Source organism: Thamnophis sirtalis, unplaced genomic scaffold (genome assembly GCF_051295495.1).
Source record: "Thamnophis sirtalis isolate CommonGarterSnake01/CBP01778 unplaced genomic scaffold, rThaSir2_p1.2 scaffold_4, whole genome shotgun sequence".
Classification (NCBI taxonomy): Eukaryota; Metazoa; Chordata; class Lepidosauria; order Squamata; family Natricidae; genus Thamnophis; species Thamnophis sirtalis.
In genome coordinates, this window is record NW_028261384.1 from 9,279,067 (window position 1) to 9,300,606 (window position 21,540).

At 42.6% G+C, this 21,540-nt stretch overlaps 1 protein-coding gene across 1 annotated transcript; it reads left to right on the forward strand.

The window, feature by feature from the left end:
- Positions 1–237: 237 nt before the first annotated feature.
- NUB1 (negative regulator of ubiquitin like proteins 1) lies at positions 238–20,840 on the forward strand. Its single transcript, XM_014076019.2, has 15 exons — positions 238–392; positions 4,718–4,835; positions 4,922–5,089; positions 7,761–7,819; positions 8,332–8,402; positions 8,529–8,723; positions 10,863–10,951; positions 11,085–11,191; positions 12,763–12,949; positions 14,010–14,117; positions 14,353–14,505; positions 15,994–16,140; positions 16,948–17,040; positions 18,435–18,630; positions 20,022–20,840. Exons 2-15 carry the CDS (start codon positions 4,719–4,721, stop codon positions 20,192–20,194), a joined length of 1,863 nt encoding a protein of 620 aa, XP_013931494.2. The 5' UTR covers positions 238–392; position 4,718; the 3' UTR covers positions 20,195–20,840.
- Positions 20,841–21,540: the final 700 nt, after the last annotated feature.

Genomic DNA, 21,540 nt, shown 5'->3' on the forward strand with positions numbered 1-21,540 from the left:
CAAATGCAAGGACTGCACTGCACGACAGGACCACTAGAGGGCCGCATCCGTCTGCAAATCGTTTCCGAAAGCGTTTCTTTAAACCAAACAGCCCGGGGAGGGAGGGAGGATTCAGGAAAGCCAGGCCCGCCCCCTCTGTCACGCTCGCGCATGCCCACTCCGATGTTCGACGACAGGAGCCAAAATGGCGGCGGAAGGTCGCCCGGCCTTGGGTCACGTGCCCCGATCCTTGCTCCGCCCCCCCCCCATCGGCCGGGCGGAGTTCCTCCGTCAGCGCAGGAGTGTTCTCTCGCTTTCGTTTCTGACGTCCACCGGAGCCATTCGAAGTTTTTTCTTCCCCCCTCACACGCCCTCCTTCGCCAGGGCCGCGCGACGGGGAACAGCTCGCGAAGGTGAGTGGAGTGTGTGGCGCCCGCGGGCGACCGTCTGGGCGTTTGGGGCTCCGTCGTCTTCCTCTCTCAGGGACGGCGGGGATCGGCCGCTGACAGAGATCGCCGGCCGGCGTCTCTCTCTCTCCCCCTCTCTTAGCGAGGGGGATCGGCAAGCGGGCTGGAGATCTTTGAGGGAGGGGTGCGAGGTAAGGGTCCTTACCTCAGAAGGGCTCCCTCTTTGTCTCACCTGAGCCTCCTCCAAGTGAGCTGGGTTCTAACACCTGCCATCTTGGGGGTTGGGAGCCGGCACCTACTCCCCAAGATAACCGTGCCGTATGAGGAGGCGCGTGACGTCACAGCATGAAGGACCGACGCTCGCGTCGTGACGTCACAGTGCAAGCCCCACCCACATTTTGCGCCGTGATGTCACCGGGCAAGCCCCGCCCCCTTTGAACTGACACTACCCTCGGGACAAACGCCGCCCCTTTGGAATTTCAGCTCAGCCTCCCTTCACAAGTGGGAGGGGTGGACTTCAACTCCCAGCATCCCCCCCAACCAGCGCATGCTGGCTGGGGAATGCTGGGAATTGAAGTCCACCCCCTCATAAAGATGCTGAGGTTGAATAAAGATGCTGAGGTTGAGAAGTTGACCAAGGAGAGATTCAACCTAGAAATAAGGAGACATTTTCTGACAGAATAATCAACCCATGGAACAGAAGTTGCCTTTTGGAAGTTGTGGGAGCTTCATCACTGGAGGCTTTCAAGGGGAGATTGGACTGCCATTTGCCAGAAATGGTGTAGGGTCTCCCACTTGGACTGGGGTTGGACTAGATGACCTACAGTGTCCCTTCCAACTCTGTTAACCTGAATCTAAGATGATCAAACACTGCCTTCATCGCATCTTTTTTGTCACTTGTTTGGCCCCTCCCCCCCTCCATACACCCCCAATTTGCCTATGTAAACCATCCGATATAATTTTGGGGATTTGTTTCTGCTTGTGGCATTGCTGCAAGCAAACAAGCTAAAACCCTCTAAAACATCTTAACCAAATCAAACCAAGTCAATATTTTATTTATTTATTTAATTTACACACACACACACACACACACACACACACACAGAGCTGCCCATCACACAACAAAATCCTTTTTGCTTGGTCTTTTTTTCCTGGGGTTACCGTTTTTTATAAAAGCATTAAGGATATTGATAATTAGAGCCAAGGTGGCGCAGTGGTGAGAGTGCAGTACTGCAGGCTACTTCTGCTGACTGCCAGCAGCCGGCAGTTTACCAGTTTGAGTCTCACCAGGCTCAAGGTTGACTCAGCCTCTCATCCTTCCAAGGTGGGTAAAATGAGGGCCCAGATTGTTGGGGGCAAGAGTCTGACTCTAAACCTCTTACAGAGGGCTGTAAAGCACTGTGAAGCGGTATTGCTAATGCTAGAGTGAAACAATGAAAAATAAAACACCCAGCATAACATTTGTTAAAATGGACAAAAAAGCTAAGATGTGGTGTCTTACAGTCCACAGTGTTAAATACTCTACAAGTAGTCCTTGACTTACAACAGTTCATTTAGTGACCATTCAAAGTTTATAACCGCACTGAAGAAAGTGACTTATGGCCATTTTTCACACTTATGACCATTGCAGCATCTCTGTGGTCACATGATTAAAATTCAAACACTTCCCGACTGACTCATATCTATGACAGTTTGCAGTGGCCTGGGGTCATGTGCCCCCCTTTTGCAACTTTTTGACAAACCAAGTCAATGGGGAGAGCAGATTCAACTGTGCCAAGAAAGGTTGTAAAATAGAGCAAAACTAACTTAACAAATCTTTCACTTAGCAACAGAAACTTTGGGCTCAATAGTGATCATAAGTGGAAGACTACCTCTATTTACTTCTTAATCACTTGATTTAAGAAGATGCCAAAATGATAGTAGAATAACACAATTTTCCTCATGTAAGGGAAAAATAAGCATATGTGTGGAAAGGGAAAAATAATAATTTATTTTTTCTCTCCAATATTCTACCAGTCTTTTAATAATTGAAAAATCACTGGGACAAATAATCGTCTCCAGTCATCAGAATTATTGATGATGATGGTGATGATCATTAGGATCTGTCCCAAGTCTCCTGCCTCTCCAACTCTCTTCCAGTCACATGGTCCAGATTAGAGCTGCTATTAAAAATTCCAGAAACCAATCTCTATATCCTTTCCTTGTTCTCCATCAATTTGCCCTTTAAGATGGCCTCCTTTCCTCAACCAGCTGCTTGGGAGATCTGCCTGGCTCGAAGGAGGCTTTCCCATTTCCTTATCTGGCTGAAAGAATATTGGCGAAGCTGGGCAGGAGGATCATACAGTTGGTGGAATGGGTAACATGAAAGGAAGCTAAGCTGCTGCCCTTCTGCTTTCCCAAATGGTGATTGGGAGAGTCTCTGCAAAAGGACCAGTCAGTGCTTTTCTCTGGCTTCCTTCTTGGGCCCCAAATCCAAAACAACAGAAATGTTGGCTGGATTATTTGGCTACATCTGTAAAACATGGCATCTGCTTGGATCACATTGGGATTGCTGCCAAGAGAGTAAAATGCAGGGGACCAGAAATGGCAGAGCCGTAGTGATAGCTGCAATCCTCAGATTTTTTTTTTTTTTTCATGAGGACTGGATTTTTCTGGGGGCTTGAAATGGCTTGAAATGTTTGCCCATAAAACTTCTGTTTTGTTCTTTAGTGAACTTTTCAGATGGCTTTTAACTGTTATTTAATCTCCAGGCATTTCTGGGTTGCCTTCCTGGACATTGCAAAGTCCATTCTGCAGATCAAAATGCAATGAAATGTACAAAAGCATATTTGATAAATTTAGCATTAATCCAGTATTTCATTCTAGAATCCCAGTTTGGGATAGTGTAGGGTTTCTCAAACCTGGCGGCTTTAAGATGTGCGAACCTCAACTCGCAGAGTTCCTCAACCATCAGTGATTGAAGCCGGGAAGCTTGAGTTTTAGTCCCACCTTAGACACAAAGCCAGCTGGATGAACTGGGCCACTTCCTGTCTCTCAGCCCCAGGAAGGAGTGAAGCAAACCACAAAAATTTCAAGGCAAGAAAAAACTTCAAGGACATATCCAGGCAGTCATCAGGAGTCAAAAACTGGCTCAAAGGCACCAAAACCAAATAAAATTCCAGTTGAGCTACAAACTTTCACTTTACACATCTGAAGTAGCTGTGTAAAAGAATTGATGAGATTTTAGACTTTTGAAATTTAAAAATGTGTCACCTTAAGGAAAACGTGAATTCTTTACACTTTGATTCAGCACCCATCTCCACTGGACAAAGTTAAAATCACATACGTTTAGCTTCTTTCAGTGGGTGAGGTTTTATAACTACCCTGCCAGTTGCTGCTTGTAAAATGAGGACAACTCCATGAGCAAATTAAAAATAAACATAATTCATTATTCACCACACTGTTTCCTATTGACAGGCTATTTGTTACTCAGTTTCTTCTATCTTATGAGCAGAAAGTCCTGTTTATCTATGGATCAGGACAGTAGGATGCTAGGAGGATTTTTGCAATTCTCCACAGTGTATGAACTTTCATATAAAATTAAACTTGTTTCTGAAAATCTGAAAGAGAAGTCACGGGATAGTGGTCTTGAATTATTTAGAAACACTCAATAGGTTTTGGGAAACTACCCTGTTTCCCTGAAAATAAGACCTCCCTGGATAATAAGCCCAATCGGGCCTTTGAGCGCATGCGCTAAAATAAACCCTCCCCCCAAAATAAGCCTTCTTTGAAAATATTGCAACACAGCAGCAGCCATGAGGTGATCGCCGCCTCCTGCACTCCAAAAGTAAGACCTCCCCAAAAATAAAATCAAGCACTTATTTCAGGAGTCAGGGAAACACAGGTATGTACATGTATAAAAATAAATATAGTGACATGACTGTTTCTTTGATGGAAATAGTCCTTCTTTTACAATCACAATTGGCACCAGAATTTCTGTTGCTAAGCAAGATGGTTGTTAAGTGAACTACACTTGATTTTATGCCCTTTTTTCCACAATTTTTTAAATGAATCACGTGGTTGTGGGAGAAATCTGTTTTCCCTCATTGACTTTGCTTGTCGAAAGCTTTCAGGGAAGTTTCAGGGAATGCTGTAGCCATACCTACCAATTGCCACACACCTGAATTTTAATCACATAACCATGGGGGGATGCTGCAACAGTCCTTTGTGCAAGGACCAGTTGTGAGTTCCTTTTTTAATACCAGCAAGTGTTGTAAGTTGAGGAGTACGTATATATGAACTAAGAGTCTCACACCAAAATTAATATTTTCCTTTTGTTTTTTTTATGCCAGGATGGCCCAGAACAAGTTTCTTGCAGCGAAGCTGAAAAGCTATTTGCGTGAAGACAAAATTCAGCTATGGAAGCCTCCCTATACCAACAGCAACAAGGAAGCTGGAGAGGAGCTGAAGGTAAGCAAGCATGTTACCTCTCCTGTCGCATCGTGCGTTTTTATGGCTTACTGTATTCTTAGCAGATTTTGTTTTTATTCTCCTAGGATCTCACCCGGCAATATTCAGCCAGGCTCAATTACAATGACAACGAAATAGAAGCTCTTCTGGAAGAAATACGTTGCAAAGCTGTCGAGAGAGGGATGAGAAATGAAGCTTTTAAGTCAACAGGCGTGGCAACCCTGGAAGTAGCCTTACCTTCAAGGATGGGCAAAGTAAGAAGCTGCTTCCCATTATCTGAAGAGAATAGCAATAGCAATAGCAGCTAGACTTATATACCACTTCATAGGGCTTTCAGCCCTCTCTAAGCAGTTTACAGAGTCAGCATATTGCCCCCCACAGTCTGGGTCCTCATTTTACCCACCTCAGAAGGATGGAAGGCTGAGTCAATCTTGAGCCGGTGAGATTTGAACCGCCAAACTGCAGCTAACAGTCAGCTGAAGTGGCTGCAGTACTGCACTCTAACCACTGCGCCACCTCGGCTCTTGCCCATTGGACAGAAGTGGACATGAGGCATGTGCATTTTGGTCAAATATCGGAATGATAATACAGGTGGTCCTTGACTTATAACTGGTTTCTTAACTACCACTCAAAGTTACGACCTGCAGACCTATGAGCTGGATCCACCCTTCTGATGTTTGCATCCCAACCCTCGGTCATACGGCCATTGTTTTATGACAGTTTTGTTCAAAATCAATCTCTTCAATCAATCGGCACTCATCACAAACAATAGATTTACCCACAATCAGTATGTTCACTTAATGACCACCATAAAAAAATATAAAATTGGGGCAGACTGCATTATGATTATAACTTGAGGACTACCTATAGTTCATTTGTATATAGACAAATAAATGAGACAGTTGAGTGGTTACATGTTATTAGGGCACTGTTGATTCTTAATAGTTTCATAGATAGATTTTTCTCTTTGACAATCTGTCCTTCTGCTCTTCCGACATCCCCATCGCCACTCTTTTAACAGAGTCCATCCACCTTGCTGCTGGTCATCTTCATTTTCTCTTTCTTTCCTTCTATCCCAGCACAGTATGTCTATGGAGATCCTCATTCATCCAGGTCATGGCTGTCCTATAGGTGCTTTTTCAAGAGGCAACTGGACTTTCTTGGTTTTTCTTTGAGCTGAAGAAGCTTCTTGGATAAGAAACAAAAAATCCTCAAAGAAAAACCAGAAAGTCCAGTTTCAACTCTTGAAAAAGCACCTTTGGGGCAACATTATAGACTTTTCAAGAGAGGGGGGACTTTGCATTGATTTATTGATCGATTATATGCTATCAAGTTAGTGTTGCCTAGCAGCCATATAACATTCTCCAGGAAGATTTTCTCCTTAACCTGGTCCTTCAGCTCTTCCGATGGCGTCCCCTTTGCTACCGTAACTTGAGTCCAATAATCTTGCTTCTGGTCATCTCTTTCCTTCCACCATTACAGATTTCACCAGAAAAATGAGGCTGTTTAGTTTACTTATGTATAAGAGAATAGGGTAGGAATTCCCCTGGAATTGACTTCCTTTCAAAAGTCCGGAAGAGGCAAACTCTCAAGACAAAATATTACTTCTGTTCTCACTACACACTGAACCAGAAAATGATTTTAGCCTAATGTGTGTTAGGCAAGCCCAGCTGATGTGGTTATGTTTGCTGTAAAACTCGGTCAATTGTCTCAGCACTGATTAAGATAATAGTTGATAAACATGTTGTGGAAACACTAATAAAACCTAGTTAATCCTACATAGGATTGTAAAAGGCAGCTGATTAGGGGAACAGAGCTCCAGATGAAATTATTGAATAAAAGCAATGAAATGCATTTGGCAACAATTTCTGGCTAAGACTGAAACCTTCACCACCCCTCACATTAAAAAGAATGCTCGTTTAGTGGAAATATAAAACATGTTGCTATGTTCATTATTCTCTTGTGGCCTACATTTATCCCAGTCATTCATTAAAAACTCTATCCATAAAAAGTCTTAGGATTCGGGCACTTGGCAACTGTATTTACAGCAGCATTCCAGAGTCACATGATCACCATTCAAAACCTTTGAACAAGCAAAGTCAATGGGGGAAACCGGATTAAATTAACAACTACGTGATTCACTTAACAACTGCAGTGATTCATTTAACAGCTCTGGCAAACAAGGTTATGAAAAGGGATGGTGACTTGCTTAACAACTTCCTTGCTTAGCAATACAAATTTTGGTCCCAATTGTGATCATAAGTTAAGGATTATCAGTACTGAATTCTTAAGGCCCTGTGTATTTACTTGAAATTGATGCTTCTTGTACTTTAGTACAAGGATCTCCAGCCTTGGCAACTGTAAGCCTGGCGGACTTCAGCTCCTAGAATTCCCCAGCCAGCTTTGCTGGGAGTTCAAGTCCGTCAGGCTTAAAGTTGCCAAGGCTGGAGACTCCAGCTTTAATAGGACCAAAATCGGAAGCAATCTGCAAGTGAAGAGATTTTCAAGAATGTCTGTGTATAGATTTGTTTTGCCAGATTCTTTTTCTCCTCATTTTCTTTCAGGTTTCATAGGGATAATTACTGTCATTAATTCTAGAATTGAGGTTTGCATTGTTCACTGAGGTTTCTTTTCTTTCTCTTCTCATTTTTCCCCCTCCTCTGCCTTATGTATGTATGTAGAATTATTAACATTCTCATTTGCTCTGTGTTCACTAATGTGTGTAAATTGGAAAGAAAAGAAATGAAAAAAAGTTAGGAAGGAGTGGAATGAAACCAGGCTTACGTTAAACAATGCTGCTAAGCTGGTCAGAACAATATCCAGAATATAGCAACACTGCTGCTCAGTAAATAAGGCCAACATGCTTGAACATCCCAAAAATTTTTAATCCTCCTTAAATGAATCTGTATATTCTATTTTTCATAGATGCCAAAGAATATACTGGAAACCAAATTGGTTATCACAGGCAAAGAGCTGCGATCCCAGTAAGTACTTACCATTCACTTGAGTGCTTTGCTAAAAGTTCCTGTAATTTATTTTTATATAACTGCATACTATAAGTATATCATAGTATACATGCCATACGGATCATTTGCATATATTCAGTCTCAGAAAGATATAAATATAGAAGAAATATATTTTACCAGTTCCTCAGTTTGAATATAGAAATAGATTTTCGGAGTAAGACAGTCTTCCACTTATGAACACAATTGCAACTAGAATTTTCCATTATAAGTCACTGTGTTATAAAGCATCACATGGCCAAAAGGTACATAGCAGTATAATCATGAAGCTGAATTGTTTGCCTAACTATTATGCTTCTTCCCAGAATAGCACAGACATATGGATTTGAAGAAGACTGCAATAAAGTAATTATAGATAAGAAAAATGGATATATAAGATAATTTTGCAAAGTTAGTTTTTTTCCTCAAAAGATAACATAGCTGTATAATTTTGAAGCCGAATTGCTTTTACTAGCTATTGTTCTTCTTCCCAGAATAGCACAGACATATGGATTTGAAGAAAACTGCATTAAAGTAATTATAAACAAAAAGCAACTGGAATTAGGTATGTATCTTGTGTTTAAATGCATTTTCAGAATAATTGTTCATTCAGGTTCTGAACAGAGCTGTTTCCTACTTCAGCAAGTTCTCCTGCTTTTGGCTGGAACATCAATCTGCTTCCATTTTTCAGGAAAGACGCTAGAGGAGCAGGGAGTCACCCACAATGTCAAAATGATGGTGCTTGAGCTGAAGCTGAGTGAGGAAGAAGCCAGAAGAAAAGTCCGTGAAGAAGAGATACAGTATGAACAGGAGGCCTTGAAGAAGAAAGAGATCAGCCAAAGGATGCAGAGGACAAAAAGGGGATTAGAAATACTTGCTGAAAGAGGTTAAAGAAATTTTTTCTTTAAGTCCCAGACTACTAAGAGTAAGGTACAAAGAGAGAGAAAGAGAGACAGAGAGGGAGAGAGAGATTCTTTTTTCCTTCACAGATCTTCCAACAGTTTTTGTGCCATTTTTTTCCTTTAAATTTCTCACCTTTCCCTTTTACATCTCTTGTCAACTCCATCCAGCCATGATTTTCTTGGTCTTCCCCTTGACTTGACCTCATATTCATTTTGCAATTAAGTAGTATCTAGCTGATAACGCAGCAGTATAGTAGAAGCCATTTTAAGGCACAACAAGCTGTATCTTAACAGAACCACCACCCACTCCCTGAGGGGTCTGACCCCCACAGTATTTTTCTCCAGAGAGTAAGTCATCTGTGTACTGGGATTTGAACCTGGGCATATTACACACCAGGCAGACTTCTTAGCCATTATCCCACAGGCTCTTATCCGTTATCAGCAAAGCCAGGGTGAAAGGTATCTATTAGATTTTTACATTTTACATTTTTTTTTATTTTATTTTATTTGTGCTGATAAATAAATAAAGGGAGACTAGTATAGATCTGCCTGGTATGTAATATGCTCAGGTTCGAATCCCAGTAAGGGATAGATCTATACTAGTCTCCCTTTATTTATTTATCAGCACAAATAAAAAAACAAACACAAATATAACAAAGGCAACAGTAAAAATATTGGGTTTCTGTCGTGATGGACTCTTGTGACGAGCCGATTGACAGATGATGGAAGCAGTTAGCTTCCTCCCATAATTGGGGCTTACCAGGGGTTGTAAAAATCTTATATATGTGTGTGTGTGTGTGTGTGTATGTATATGTATATGTATGTGTGTGTGTGTGTGTGTGTGTGTGTGTGTGTGTGTGTGTGTGTGTGTGTGTGAGCATTGGACATGCATTTCTGTTCAAGCTCACTAACCTGATCTGATTTTTGGGGGGAGAGAGGAGTACAACAACAACCCAGTTAGGTAGATCGGGCTTAGAGAAAGTGAGTGATTGAGAATCAACATGTAAACTTGTGTGGCTGAGAATAGAGAGTTAATCTCAGATAAAGCACGCCCCTCCCCCCACCCCCAAAAATGGCTAATCATTGAGTTATTATTTAGAATAATAACTCATTGATTTAGAAAGAATTATCACCCCATACTTTGTAAAACAAGCAATTCTTCTTTCACAACTATGGAGTGTTTGAGTGAGGAAGGTAGAATTCATTAATTGAAAAATTCAGCCTTCTGGGATGCAACATCATTCCTGGTTGGAAAACTCCTATGAAAATTCTTGTTTGTGAATAGCGAATGAGGGGATTAGATTGGTCATTGTGGTCCAAGTTTTATAGGCATACCAAGGAATTCTTGGTCCCAACTTATTTAGTGACTGCCCATCTGTTATCAGGCTGACGATCGCTCTATCCCTTTGAGTTTACTGGCACAACCCTCTAAGACAGCAATTAAATAAAGAAGATTTTCATTACTTCTCCTCCTCCTCCTCTTCTTCCTCCTCCTCTGCCTCCTCCTCCTTTCTTCTTCTCAATACATATAAATGGCTCTTCATCTTTCTTCTTATTCTCTCTATATAAATGGCGGTGTGTGTATGTGTGTTCCAGCATAACTCTGGAATGCCTCAATTTCAACTAAACTTGGTACACAGATGGCTTATCCTCTGGAAACAAATACTGTAGGGATAAGACACCCCTAACCCCCCCTCGGGGTGTTTGTTCTGTTAAAATACAGCCTGTTGTGCCGTACCGCCATACCGGCTGCTTCTGTACAGTGCAGTGGAGTTGCCATTATAACAGCTTCACATTATTCCACAAGGGGGCTCCCTCTGGTAAGGGGGAAAATCCAACATTAGAAACTACATTTGGTCCGGACATTTTCTCCTTATAAATAAATACCCGGTTATCAGCTAGTTTTCATTAAAAATGTGGCGCTTGTAAAATACTATTTTTTCTGTCATATTAAATCTTGATGATAATGTTGGGGGATCTCTAGTACCTACACTTAAAAACTTGGAGCAAGGGCTGTGTGGTCCTCAAAATGTAGCTTGTTCACCTTTTATTTATTTAAAAAATAAATCAGTTTTTTTGAAAATGTGTTTGGTATTTTTTTTATGCGCATGCTCTTGTTCCAGAAAATTCTTTCGATCCGGAGAGCACACCTTACCTGGACATAGCAAACCAGACTGGAAGAACTATTCAGATTCCTCCCCAAGCCAAAAAAGTAAGCGTGAACTCTACAAAAGTTGTGTTCTGCCTGTCTCATCTCCCCCACAACGTGTTTTGTCTGAAAAGCAATTTCTTTCGTCTTCGTTGTGAGTAAAAGGTTTCTTCGCCTCCTCCTTGTTTTTTGGCAGGCTCTTTTAATAGCCATGGGGTACCATGAGAAGGGCAGAGCGTTCCTGAAAAAAAAAGAATACGCTGTGGCATTGCCCTACCTGTTGGATGCGGATAAACACTTTTGGTAAAAAAGACAACCTCGCTTTCCTTTTGCAAAACCTCTTTCAGAACTAATTATAGTGGCTTTGCTTAGCAATTTTATGTACTTGTTAAAATGGGCCAAAAACATTTCGCTTCTGTTCTTGTCATTTCCAAATGTGCTTAGCCCACAACAATAGAAAGAAGCACAGCAGCTTTATAAAGGCTAGCCTTGGCCTCAGCTTTATTGGCAACATTGTCACTGAACCAACAATCCCAGAATGTGGCAACACAGTACAGATTGTCCTCAATTTACAGCCGGTTACTTAACAGCCACTTAGAGTTACAAAAGCTACTTAATGACTCCGGTTTTAAACTGCCCATGTCCCACAATGACATGGTTGCGTTTTGATCACTCAACAACCTGCCCCTCATTTATGGTTGTTTGCGGTGCCCCACAGTCAGGTGGCTGTGTTTTATGACAGTTTTGCTGGAAGCCATTTTTTACTTTTGGCTTCTAGCAAAAGAGAACAATGGCTTTGCTTGAACGACCACTGCAAAAAAAGGTTGCAAAGTCAGTTCCAGTCACATGTTGACCCACTTTACAACAGTCACAACTAGCAACCCTAACTACCAGGCTCCGTCGTGGTTGTAACTCGAGGACTGTCTGTACTCTGAAAGGGAAAGAGGCATCTTGTGCTAGCAAGTGTGAAGATAAGGGCATAACAAGGTTGCATATCGATCTCTTTCCCAGCCCAAACGTGAACCTCACAAACTCAAGCTGTAGGCGTAAAGTTCCAGAGAAGCTGCAGGAAAGACTTCATGATCCGCCCTCTAAGCATCCCCGACTGAAACCAGTTCAGCTCCTCCTAACAGCCTTTGGACCAGTTTCCATTCAGCCCATTCTAGCCAGTTTGCCTGGAGGTACCTGAGGCTTCTGTAAAGTTGTGTTGTTGTGGCTCGGAGAGAAAAGAGCTGACACATTGGTGTTTCTTTTGGAGTTGGGCGTATTCCGCACTTACCTTGTTCATATTTTGGCTGTTCACTGTGTCCTTTGGTGGCATTGCTGCTCCATATCCTTCTTTGGGAACTACATTTCTCTCATGCTATTTCACCCATCCTGCCCCCCGCGGATGTTCAGTGCAGGATCCCGTCCTTATCCCCCTGGCTTACGAGATCCCCGATATGATGGGTGGCTGTACCGATAGTCCTTGGCTTACAATCGCAGTGGACACCCAAATTTCCGTTGCTAAGCAAGGTGGTTAAAATCAAGTCGCACCCGTCCCTACATTCTCTACCGCAGTTGTAAAGCAAATCATGGCAGTCGTTAAGGGAATCACGCAGCCATTAAGCAAATCCGGCTTCCCCTTTGACTTGGCTCATCAGAAGCTTTCAGAAGTTTCACAAATGGCGATCACGTGGCCCTGTGGCGCTGCAGTCACCATAAACATGCTGACAGCCAGGCACGTTTTTAGTGCCCTTGTAATTTCGAACGGTCGCTAGAACGAACTGTTGTAAGCCAAGGACTCCCTGTATTGCACATCCATAGCACCTCTAAATTCCACCTGCTTTTCAGCAGCTCCGCAGCACCTGTGTCCCATATGTTCTGCTTTTCAGTGAAAGTTGCTCAGAGCTCCTCACCACCGTGGATAATTACGCCGTGCTGCAGCTGGACATTGTCTGGTGCTATTTCCACCTGGGCCAGCTGGAATGTCTTGACGATGCCGAGAAAAAGCTCTTGTCAGCGCACGACTGCTTCAGGAAGTGTTACGGAGAGAACCACGAAAGGCTGGTCACCATAAAAGTAGGTTGGTTACATATGTTATGTACAAGCCCCCATCCTCAGAGACGTTGAATGAATATTAAGTACATGAAAAAGAACTTCAGTGTTTTTTATATTTATGGGTTGTTGGTTTTTTTTCACATTACAAGCTGGTCCAGAGTCACTGGATAGTGAGATAGGCAACGTAATACGTAAACTTACTAATAAATGAAACTCGTCCTCATTTACATTGAACATTAAGCAAGATATGCTGGAAAGAGTATCCTGTTTCCCCCCAAAATAAGACTTCCCCGGATAATAAGGAGGCTTTTTTCAATCAGGCTTTTGAGCACATGCGCTAAAATAAGCCCTCTCCCCCAAATAAGCCCTCCCCTAAAATATTTAAAATGCATGCACAGCAGGTCCATGCCATTTCCGGGGGAGGGGGGGGAATGACATCCCCTACGCACCCCACATGCACCTGCCATCCAGGCGGAACAGCCTTGCGGAGGCCGCTCCCACAAAACCTAGTTACAGCGGCCCTTCTCTTAGTGGCGGCCGCAAAAAGAGTGGCAGGCCCAAAGATGCTCGGGCTGGCAAGAGTGTGCCAGAAACAGAGACAGAACCTCTGGCCCTCTCTGGATCAGTTGATCCGTGGGCCACGGACTGAGGTGAAGGGGCCTTCTGCACTTCAAAAATAATAAGACCTCCCTGAAAATAAGGCCAAGCGCTTATTTCTGGGGTCAAAAGAAAATAAGAACCTGTCTTATTTTCAGGGAAACACAGTATTTACACCAAAACCTTCAAGGAATTAAAAGTTTAAAAGTCTGAATGTTTAAAGCCAAAATATCAGAAGCATTTGAGGGCGTGCCTGTTAAAATCATTTCATTTAATTCTGCAAAGTTCCACCAGATCAGGAACAAACTGCTTGGTAGATGATCCTTGTATAGGTCCTGTTATTTAGGACTCAATCCTCTAATTCTTTTTCTTAATCCCACTCAAATACCAGTGGTTTTTATTATGTATATTTGGATTGTTATTCTGTGATTTGTGAAACCTTCCTTGCGTGTTGACCCGTTTGTAAATTTTTCCTTTCCTTCAGGGCAGCTCTGGGAGGGAGAAAGCTTTATTTTTGAGGCTCTACCTGCTTGAAGGCATAAGCCATTATCACAATGGCCGAGAGAAAGAAGCTGCCGAATGTCTTCAAAGAGTGAGTGATTGTGTTCCTATCAAGGTTTAAAATTCTTCCATAAAATTGCAGATCTAAACATGTAATTTCTTGGATTAAGCCTCCTTGAATAAAGTGGCATTTATAGTAGATTAATACAATAATGCATGATGTTTTCACGACTGCGCCTCTAAACAGCAACCAATTTCTTCTGTAATTCACTCTAGTTTGTTTGTTTGTTTCTCCCTCTCTCTTTTTCTCTCTTTTTTTTTTGCAGGCACATAGCTTATTCCAAGAGCTGGTCATTGACCCAGAAAAGATCAATAGCTTGTTACTTCTGGGTTTCTCTGCTCAAGAGGCTCGCCTCGGTCTCCGAGCTTGTGATGGCCATTTGGAGCATGCTGCCAATCATATTTCCAACAGGAGGGAGGTAATGAGCCAAGGGGGTATTTTAGGGGCAGGAAGAGTGCTATGCAATTTCATAGCAGGGCGGGATGCAGGGAGTAGTGCAATGGCAGTAAAAATTCGCATCTCAAGCATTTGGTGCAGTGTTTCTCACTCTCAGCAGCTTTAAGGTGCTTTAAGACTTCAACTCCCAGAATTACCCAGCCATCAAGGATTACCCAGCCCCAGCCAGCTGGCTGGGGAATTCTGGGAATTGAAGTCCACACCTCTTTTAAAGCTGCTGAGGTTGAGAAAACCTGGGCTTGTACTTCTATTTCACACAAGTGCATTGCCTTACATCAGAACTCTGCTTCTCTTACAAATTTGAAATGGCCAATTTCTCCTTGGTTTGCACTGAAATACCAATAAATCCCACTATTTTCTCACCAAATGAATGGTTTCTAACTCTTGATATTTATTCCTTACCAAGTTCAGTTCTGAGCTGGTGTTAAGGGGGAGGGGAGGGGGAGAATTGCCTGAAATTAAATTCTTTATTCTTCACCTAAGAGCAACAACAGAAAGTTGTTAGGTGAGTGGCCATCTGGCCCCCTCTATCCAGCACAGATAATGTACATTCCGATCAGATACACTCCCTTACCCAGTCTCCCATTTCCCATCTCAGTATCATTCTGTGTAAGGAACTTCTTCCTCCCTTCCTTACCAAGGCCTCTTGGTTTTTCTGAGAATGAATTTATCTAAGCATAAACTGTCTTTGGAATGTTCACTTTATCTCCCTTCAGGTCCTTGGTGCCCCTTGATCTTGGTTGCTTTTCTTCCGCCAGACATATGGCGCTCTCTGATCTTGGTTGTGCCAGACATATGGCGCTATCTGAGCTTGGTTGTTTTCCTCTAGACATCCGCAAGAAAACAACCAAGCCGGAGAACACCAAGGACACCACAATGCATCCCTGAACTACAAAATATTTTCTTCTATCAGTTATCTCACTTCCCTGGATAAACTTCTTTCAAGGCCTGGGAACAGTGAGGAGTAAGGAAGCCAGCCAAACTTAAAAGAAAACAAAATGAGGCACGGTTTCTCGGTCTTTATGAAAGCACAAATGCTCAAACAAAACTTTATAATATTATAATTCTATTAAATATTCCAACATGACTGCTAGAATGGAAGGGTTGTTTTGAGAGAACAGGGCTCCAGATTCCTAGAGAAAAAGCTCTTAGACAATTTCACAATTGCACAGTGAAGCATGAATATCAGTGTTTAGCTAGAACAGCGCTATGAGCACACTGTTCAAAGTCCTGGCTAGGGATAAGCGGAGGAAGAAAAATAATTTATCTGTGTGGTTGCTAGAAATTGGCAGTGATTTTAAGATTATGGCTTTGTGACCTGGCACCTCGTCAAAAAAAAGAAGGAAGGAGTGCATTCAAAGTTGAGGAATGATCTATAGATAAGAAGTGGAGTGGAAACCTTCAGTTTTGCTGGATAGTGAAAAGATGCCTTACTGTTGTTCTTGTGTAGGAGAAAGCTCTCATACGGAGAGAGGAGAAGGCAAAAAGGAGAAAGCAATTAGAAGGCATAAATTCCTTGAAAAGTATGGGCTATTCAGAGCGAGCAGCCAGAGAGGCACTTCACAAGTCAAAAGGGAACATTGAAGAAGCAGTGAAGGTAACTCTTATTCCTAGTGTTTTCCTCTGTTCTCATCAAGTCAAAACATTGCTTGCTTTAGACAAGCCCCACTCAACTTTACGACCATTAATTAATCACATTTAAAGTTATGAGGGGGTGGCTAAGACACTGAGCTTGTCAATCAGAATGGATGGCAGTTCGAATCCCTAGCACCACATAACAGTGAGCTCCCATTACTTGTCCCAGCTTCTGCCAACCTAGCAGTTCAAAAGCATGTAAACATGCAAGTAGGAAAATAGGGACCACCTTTGGTGGGAAAGTAAGAGCGTTCTGTGCACCTTTGGCATTTAGTCATGCCGGCCACATGACCACGGAGACGTCCTCGGACACCACTGGTTCTTCGGCTTTGAAACAGAGATGAGCACCGCCCCTTAGATTCAGGAACCACTAGCACACATGTATGAGGGAAACCTTTACCTTAAAGTTATGCCAGCACTCAAAAAGGTGACTTAAAACCAATCCTTGTACTTACAGCATCCCCACAATGACATGATAAAAATTTGGTTGCTTGGCAGCCAGCATGTATTCCCAATGTTTGCAGTGTCCCAGATGTCATTTGTGACTTTTCCAGGGTGGGGTTCCAATAAGCAAATGGGGGAAGCAGCATTTGTTTAACAACCATGGCAAAAATGTTATAAAGACCGGGCACGACTCCAATGCTTTGCAATGGATGCCCTGGCCCAGTTCTCATAAGTTGAGGACTACCTATAAAGTGAAGACTATTGGTACTATCTTGGGATATCCCTCCTTGGTTTAGTTCCTTACATTATTCATTTTGTGCTCTAGATTATACTTGATAATCCCCAATTGCTGTTACCAAATGATGATGCTTCTACTCCAGGGGATGACTTTCAGGTTCCCCAGCAAAGTATTGAACAGGTCAGTTGGGAATGCGGCCCGTGTCTCGTGTGCATTTCCTCTTTTCTCTTCTCTTGAGGTCTTGTCCATTTGCAGTTTCCAACTTGTTGCAAGTTACTCATCCCATCTGCAGAGCATCTTGGTAAGGGTGCATGGGAGCATTTGCGACTCAAAAAAGATCCCGGTGTATCCAAGGAAGAACTCCTATTGTGAGAAATGCTTTAGAGAGTCTTAGTTTTAGTCAGAATTTCTTGTTTGGCGAAACCCAGTTTTTCTTTACCTGGTTTGGCTGACATTCTTTAATGTTAAAAAATGCTAAAATAATGTGAGCCAAGGGGGGCAGGGGGGCTATTTTAATCTTCTCCGAAACTTAGTCAGATACCAGTGAAAGAAAGGAAGGAGGGAAGGTCTATATTTTAGAAGCTAATGTAAACTTATGAACAATTCTTGACATTCAGTGATACTCATTGTAATTTTGAAGCCTATTTACATATATACCTCTGTGTGTGTGTGTGTGTGTGTATCTAATCCTCACTTAGCAGCCCAATTAGGACAGGTACTAATTAAGCACTTCAGGCATTAAGTAGGTAAATCAATGACAATGATGGGCTTATAATTTCCTAGTTGGACACTAAGCAACTCATTGTGGTCGTTAAGTGAAAACATCACATATTGTGACTTACGAATTTGTTTCCAAGTTCTCCATGGAAGCTTGTTGCGAATTGTTTGAGAAGCCTGCAAACAGAGATTGCATGAACATGGGACACTGTGATGGACATAAATGCAAAGATTGGTCGCAAAGCTGAGATTTCTTTTTTACACCACTGTAACTTCAAACAGTCACTAAACAAGGCAATCCATAAGTAAGGACTACCTATGGATTCTCAGATTGTCTCCAGTTATAGTGCAAGAATCAGGTGGTGCAGTGGTTAGAACGCAGCAGGATAACTGCTCACTGCCAGGAGTTCGAGCCTGATGGGGCTCCTTCCATCCTTCCGAGGTGGGTAAAATGAGGACCCCGATTGTTTGGGGAGGGGAAGATGCTGAGACTGTAAACCACTTAGGGCTGTAAAGCACCACAAAGCAGTATAAGTCCTATTGCTATTGGCCTCAGAGTTGGATTTCCTAACCTGGGCATAATTGCACTGCATTTACTTCAATCCCCAGAATTCCCCAGTCAGAGCAGGCATTGCTGAGAATCTGGGATTCTGCCTGTTGAGGGGTGCTTGAGGAAGGTACTAGAATGTTGGAATCTAGTGCATTCATTTTCAGCTTTAAAATTTCCATCGCTCTCTTGAGAGTTCATGAAAGATGAAGCTTTCACCTCATACTAGGGAATAGGTCTCTTCTGAGATATCAGCTCTGAATTTCTCAGGAGGAGATTAAAATGTGGCTTAATGTATGTTTTCACCTAGCTGGTATACATGGGCTTTAATCCTGGAGTTGCGGAGCAAGCTCTGAAAATATTCCGAGGCAACATTCAAGTGGCTGTACAGACACTCCTTCATTATGGGGGATCCCTCCCTGCTGATTTGCAGACCTCTTCAGACAGCACCACCAGCACTTCCAATGAATCCAGCTCATCCAAAGACTCCCCTACCGATTCTGCAGGTAAAAGGGCCCAGTTCAGAGATGACAAGCAGACCACGGGACTGAGTTGGAGGCAGGGAATTGGGAGAGATGACAAGGTTCTTAATGTGACGCAGCATATGAAGAGGATGGAGTTGATGGGAAAACTGTGGAGTTTCTGTGTGCTTCAGAGAGGTCACACGTTGCTGACTTGGACTTCTACATGCAGTTTGGTCTAGTGCAGTGATGGCGAACCTTTTCGGCACCGAGTGCCAAAAAGGGAGCACTTCATGCATGTGCGTGTGCTCGTCTGGGGCGTGATGACGAAGAATTACTTGGGGCATGTGCATGCCATAAAATGTACTTCCAGTTTCTGGTGGGCGCATGTGCGCTGGCCGGTAAGTCTTCCAGTTACTGATGCGCATGCACATGCATCGCTAAGCTGGTCAGTGCACATGTGCATGTTGGAAAACGGAAGACCAGCTTTTCAGTTTCCAGCACAGCTGAATGAACAAAGGTCAGCTGATCATCACATGTACATGCAGTAACCCAGAAGAGGAACAGGCACTGCCGAGCGTGCCATCAGTTCGCCATCACAGGTCTAGTGGTTAAGGCATCAGATAGAAACTGGATCGTACTGTCACCTGAGACAGGTGACTTCGGGCCAGTAACTCTCAGCCCAACCCAACAATGGATTAACTTTTAACTCCCACATTCGTTTAACGACTGTTCACATAAAAGGTTGTAAAATTGGATCCAGTCACCTGGTGGCCATTTTTATAACCGTCATGACAGCAACCATTATTGCAGGGCTCAATTACACTTACAACTTGAGGATTAACTGTACAGGCAGTTCTCAGCCTATGACCACAATTGAGCTTAAAATTCGTGTTGCTAAGCGAGGCAGTTAAGTAACTGTGGTAACTGTCGAGGACTACCTGTCTTTCCATTTCCCACTGGTCTTCATCAAAAGCAGGAACAGTCTTAAACCTTGAGCAAATGCTTTCTAGTTTGTTTAAATACATTAAAATGTTTCCCTTAAAAAAGGCAGGGTCTTATTTTCTTTTGACCTCTGAAATAAGCGCTTGGCCTTATTTTGGGGGAGGTTTTATTATTTTTGAGGTGGAGGCAGTGAGCGCGGTCACCTCATGGCTGCTGTTGTGTTGCAATATTTTTGGGGAGGGCTGATTTTCGGGAGAGGGTTTATTTCAGCGCATGCGCTCAAAAGCCCAAGTGGGCTTCTTATCCGGGGAAGTCTTGTTTTCAGGGAAACAGGGTATTTCACAGATGAGGTAAGAAATTATGGTGCAGTCTGTCATTGACCAACTCCCATCTATTCCTGGAAGATGCTCTCTGTAGAGAGGCTGGATTAAAAGAGCCCAAGAAGTGAAATTTTGCTCTCTGTGAACTTTTCGTTTCTCGTGTATTTGTAGGCACATCTGGGGCTTCAACAGACGAAGACATGGAGGTGGATGCTGTCAGTGAAATCTTAGAAGATATTCCGGAACATGAAGAAGATTACTTGGACTTAACTTTGGAAGAGGAGGAAATTGTCATTAATGAGTACCTGTCCTATATAAGACACCTGCAGATCCCTTCCAAGTAGAGGCAAAACTTTGGAAGGCTGCATCTCACTTACGCACTTCAGGGTCTTTTGGGCTAGATCAGGCAGAGTTAGTTGCTTTTAAGTCTCGTGGTACTCAAGAATTCAGCTCACTTAACTGGAACTAATTTAGTCCCGATCCAGAGCTTAAGGTTAGGTCGCTTTCTTATATTTTGCCAGATGCCTTAAGTAGCTGCATAGTTTTGAAATGTTGGCATGCAAAATAAGTCCCTTTAACCACAATCTGAAGCCACTCCTGGACAGTATTGTCAGTTGTAGAACAGAAATATTTACAGAAATATTTTTGTAGAACACTTCAGCATATATATATATGTTGATGTAAAATTGATTTATTTAAATCATAGCTTGAATAAAATCCATTTTGCACCCCTTCACAGCAATATAATTTTTTTAAAAAACAGCCAATGATCTCAGTAGGGCAGCCCTTGAGTAGGATCCCATGAAGATTAGTCCTGATATTTTCTCATTAGAAATAAGGATTTGTGCGTAGAGCAGTTTTTAATGGAGTTTTTCTTTCCTTCCTTTTTTAATACTATTGTAAATCTATTGTGTGTGGAACTGAAATACTTTCCTTTTCTAAACAGTCTTGCTAAAACACTATTAACCAATAAAAAACACATTTATCACGGCTACAGTGTTTTTGAAAAGCTGAAAAATACTAGCAGGAACAAAGACAGTCTTGAAAATGCTGAAAAGAATGAGTGTGTTTGTGAGAGGAGGGTGGGAAAGAGTGTGTATTTTTCAGAGTATAAGGCACACCAACATTTTGAAGAGGCAAATTTTTTTAAAAAAGTTTTTACACTCTGCAGACCTCCCCAAAACAGCCCGTTTCTTGCAAAAACAGGCCCGTTTTTTTTTCTCAAAGGCATGAATAGCCTTTAGGAGGCTTGTAGAGTGCTTCTGGAGGGGTGCCCCCCACTGGGCAAAAAAATGGCTCATTTTTCGTGAAAACAAGCATTTTCTGTCCAAAAAAAGGGGCATGCATTTAGGCGGCTTATGGAGTGCTCCAGGGGGCAAGATTGAGCAAAAAAACCAGCCTGTTTTTCTCTCATTTCTGCCCTCCCCAGCCCCCAGGAGCACTCTGGAAGCCTCCTAAATGCTATGCACGGCCATTTTGGTGAAGGGAGCGGGGTTTCGGGAGGCAAAAATGCTGTATTCAGTCTATAAGACACACCCAGATTTTCAGCCTCTTTTTTGAGGGGAAAAAGTACGTCTTATACTCTAAAAAATACGGTATGTGTCTGAGAGAAAGAAAATGTCTCTGAAATTTCTTTGTAGCAATTCTCAGTCATCCAGGTCCTGGTTGTCCCAAAGGTGTTTTTTCAAGA